The sequence below is a fragment of the Volvox carteri genome, assembly GCF_000143455.1.
Source record: "Volvox carteri f. nagariensis unplaced genomic scaffold VOLCAscaffold_142, whole genome shotgun sequence".
In the NCBI taxonomy this organism is placed as follows: domain Eukaryota; kingdom Viridiplantae; phylum Chlorophyta; class Chlorophyceae; order Chlamydomonadales; family Volvocaceae; genus Volvox; species Volvox carteri.
The window spans coordinates 36,199-39,620 of record NW_003307685.1 but is presented as its reverse complement, the minus strand read 5'-3'; the positions used below and the strand labels follow the sequence as shown (position 1 = coordinate 39,620).

At 47.9% G+C, this 3,422-nt stretch overlaps 2 protein-coding genes across 2 annotated transcripts in view; one reads left to right on the top strand and one right to left on the bottom strand.

Moving 5' to 3' along the window:
- Nucleotides 1-827: 827 nt before the first annotated feature.
- VOLCADRAFT_100711 (uncharacterized protein) lies at nt 828-1,385 on the top strand (the record flags this gene model as incomplete). Its single annotated transcript, XM_002959238.1, has 1 exon — nt 828-1,385. The coding sequence occupies one exon, from the start codon at nt 828-830 to the stop codon at nt 1,383-1,385; it is 558 nt and encodes a 185-aa protein (XP_002959284.1).
- Nucleotides 1,386-2,647: 1,262 nt separating this feature from the next.
- Nucleotides 2,648-3,422, bottom strand: part of VOLCADRAFT_100710 (uncharacterized protein) — a gene marked incomplete at both ends in the record, with an annotated part of 2,669 nt that continues 1,894 nt past the window's right edge. Inside the window, one exon of the mRNA XM_002959235.1 lies at nt 2,648-2,695. Coding sequence (XP_002959281.1) covers nt 2,648-2,695 — 48 coding nt within the window. The remainder of the gene's footprint in view (nt 2,696-3,422) is intronic.

The window sequence follows — 3,422 nt, the reverse complement described above, 5'->3', positions numbered from 1 at the left end:
CGTATGCGAAAACCCAAACTCTATAACACCCTTTTGCCTGCTCTATCTCTTGTTTTTATGGCACCGGAGAGTTTGCCAGCTTTTTCCTATAGCTAGGCCAACACGATTAGCAAAAGCCTCAGGTGGGGACCCTGGATCCAGCTAGCATGACTGCACCTACCCATCCATCCTAACACCCTATAGCTAAACACCCTAAACACCCTAACACCCTAAAAACACGAGAAGAACAAGTGTAGGTAGGAGTACACATCAACCAAGCCGGGATCCGATCTGCCTGGATCGAACAGGCGACCTAAGGATATCAGCATCGCATCTTTCGATTACAGTCCTTCGCTCTTCCAGCTGAGCTAAGATCGGGAGCATGGTGCTCAACGCGTATCGAGACCAGGTTTCGATCCTGGGACCTCGGGGTTATGAGCCCCGCACGCTTCCGCTGCGCCATCTCGATTCTCATGTGCACACCTACCTTCAACTCTCCCCAGAACTCGTGGATCGTGGATGCCCGACAAGCAGCTCCAACCAAACCGAGTAGAGCCTTTGCCCTAAGGATGAACCTATGGCTAGGGTTGGCCGGAAGTTTAGATTTAGAAATTAATTTAGATGCCATCTAATTAGATTTCTATATAGATTTTAGATGAGCCTATCTAAACCGTTTAGATGGCATCTAAACGTATCTAGTCCATCTAATGCCTATCTAAAGGCCGGTGACCGGATCCAGACCGTTTAAACGTGAGTCATGGCACGCGAAACAGGTATGTCGAAGGTAACTTTAGTGTCATATCCTTGCTCCGCTCTATTACATACACAAATAGATGTAGAAATACACAATGGCAGAACCAGGACCCCAAAAGCCGATCACATACAAATACAACCACCAGACTTTCGACGCGCCACAGTACGCAGCAAAGCTCTGCGAAGCCAAGCGCAGCATCAAAGCCACAGCGTACTGGTCCATCTTCGACGTGTTGCTCGTAAAAGGCGTTGTGAACCTCGTCTGCACCGTTTGCAACAAGTCCTATAGCGCGAAGAACCCGTCAGCTGTCTGCCCGGATCACTATGCGAAGCACCAGAAGGACGTCGCCAGCGCGGTCGGAAGCGAGCAGTCCGGGGCGCCCACAACCAACAGCACGAAGCGCTCGCGCGCGGAGGAGGGGCCAGTTCGGACCTTCTTCCTCGCTGCAGTGCAAATCGCCACCCCCTGGCGCTATCCGACACGCGTCTGTAGAGTGCCCATAGGGGTTCGCCGTGTTCCCAGTGTCGAGCGGCCCAAAAAATTATTGGAAAATCCAGGAAAAGATAAAGCCGCATCGTGTGCAAAATTTCAGGTCAAAATTCCACCGTTTAGGCAGTTTTCCGTTTGCCCATCTAAAGATTTACCTAATTAGATTAGGTATCTAATTAGATTTCTAATTAGATGCTTTTTCCATCTAAAGATTTTGCCAACCCTACCTATGGCATAATGTAACAATAATAATGGCCATGAATATCGCCCAACATGCAATAAGGGATGAAAGTGTCGAGGACAGCTAATTATCTTCAGAATTGTGTTATGTTATATATGTGTATGCAGCCCCTATCTAGAGATGTGTAGAGTTTTTGAATCCCTATATGTATTGCCTGTCTGTTCTGAAACCGACTTTGAGCATGTGATTTTGTCGTTGTCTACCATCCCTTCTTTCCTGGAGCCCACTTCAGATATGCTCTGGCACATGTCTTGTACTGTACAAGTTGTACTCTGTTTTGGCTTGGATTCAATGACAGCAAGGTTCATCCCATGGATTTGAAGTGTCATCATAATGTGCTGAGTGGGAATTGAGCCTGCGACATCACAACCACCAATCCTCTATCACAATGATAAACTTTTACAACTCCCCCCCTTGGACTTCAATGTTGTCCAGAATGTAACATATACATAAAAGTGAGCACAAGGATGGGGACCACCTCTGGGAGCCAAGGAGGCCCATGGATGGTCAGAAGCCATTACGGTGGTGCTCAGCATGGATCTTGAGATCCTCTAGAGGATCTCCCGCTCCCCTGGGCTCAATGCGCCTGTGTGTGATGTACCCAGTCTGTGATGTCCAAGACCTCCTCGAGAAAACAATTGCAAGCCGCTGCAATAGGTCGGCGACATACACATACACATGGTATGTGCATGTCCAAATGTTTGTGCATGTACATGCACCTAGACACATGTGTTTATGTGTTTATGTGTGTGTGTGCATGTGTGTGCGTGTGTGTGTGTGTGTGTCTGCTGGATACATGTATTCTAATCCAACGAGTGTATGGTGCTCCCTACAAATCTCTTAATCATGGAGCTATGGATTTGGTGCTAGCACCTTTGAATGCAAGCTAAGGTCGGTTATGATGGATGGAGAGCTGTACTTGCACTACTGCACTCACAGAGTGCACTAATAAAAAAACCTGGCATATGTAATCCTGTTTGTGGCCAGCCGTGTACACGCATGACGATGGATGACATATGTACACATATACATGCATACACATATGCTGTATTGCACTTTATTTGCAGTCCCTCACTTGTTTGCTTGTCTCCCTGCTGTGTGCGTGTGCCTTTGCATCTATTTGCACAGGACAGAGCACTTTAAAGTTCACTACACCATAGCATTCATTCCTTCCTGCCTGGGTGTTATTGGCATGCAACAATGCACCTAATACCCAGGACATACACTTGGACCTGCAACCAGCACACACGCGCTTCGGGCATGTGGGACAACAAATTCGAAGTAGGTATGGAGGATCGCGCACATGCATGGGGGCGTGCATGCACTAATGAAGGCAGTGAGATGCCTGTGGTTCACCGTAGAATGCTTCAAAACGTGCGAGTCACTGCTGCACCAGCCAAGAATCAAACTCGGGTCTGGTCCGTGGCAAGGACCTATGCTACCACTATACCACTGGTGCTCTGTAAGACACGGGAACTGCTCGAGTCAACACCACTGCACACAACTATATCAAGAGTTACACACATGCAGACATACAATGTGCACAGAATCACGTGTTCTATATACCTAGGTATATGGGTATGCCTCTCTGGTGCCCGTAATAGGTTTGTCTGAGGGAGCACCAGTGGTGTCGTGGTTGCATATATGGGTCCTTTGCCGCAGACTAGACTCGAGTTTATCCTCAACTGGTGCACAAAAACATGCATGTTTTGTAGCATTGTACGGTGGGCCGCTGGCTTCTCAGCATTGCCTTGATTATTGGATGTGCTCTATCCACCTAGTTTGTTGTTCCATATGCCTGAAGCACATGTGTGTTGGTAGCAGGTCCAGGTGCATGTCCGAGGTAATGTGTGCTTTGCCACATGCCAATAACACCCAGGCAGGAAGGGATGAATGCTCTGGCATATTGAACTGTAAAGTGCTCTGTCCTGCGCCACAATAGACGCAAAGACATGAGTA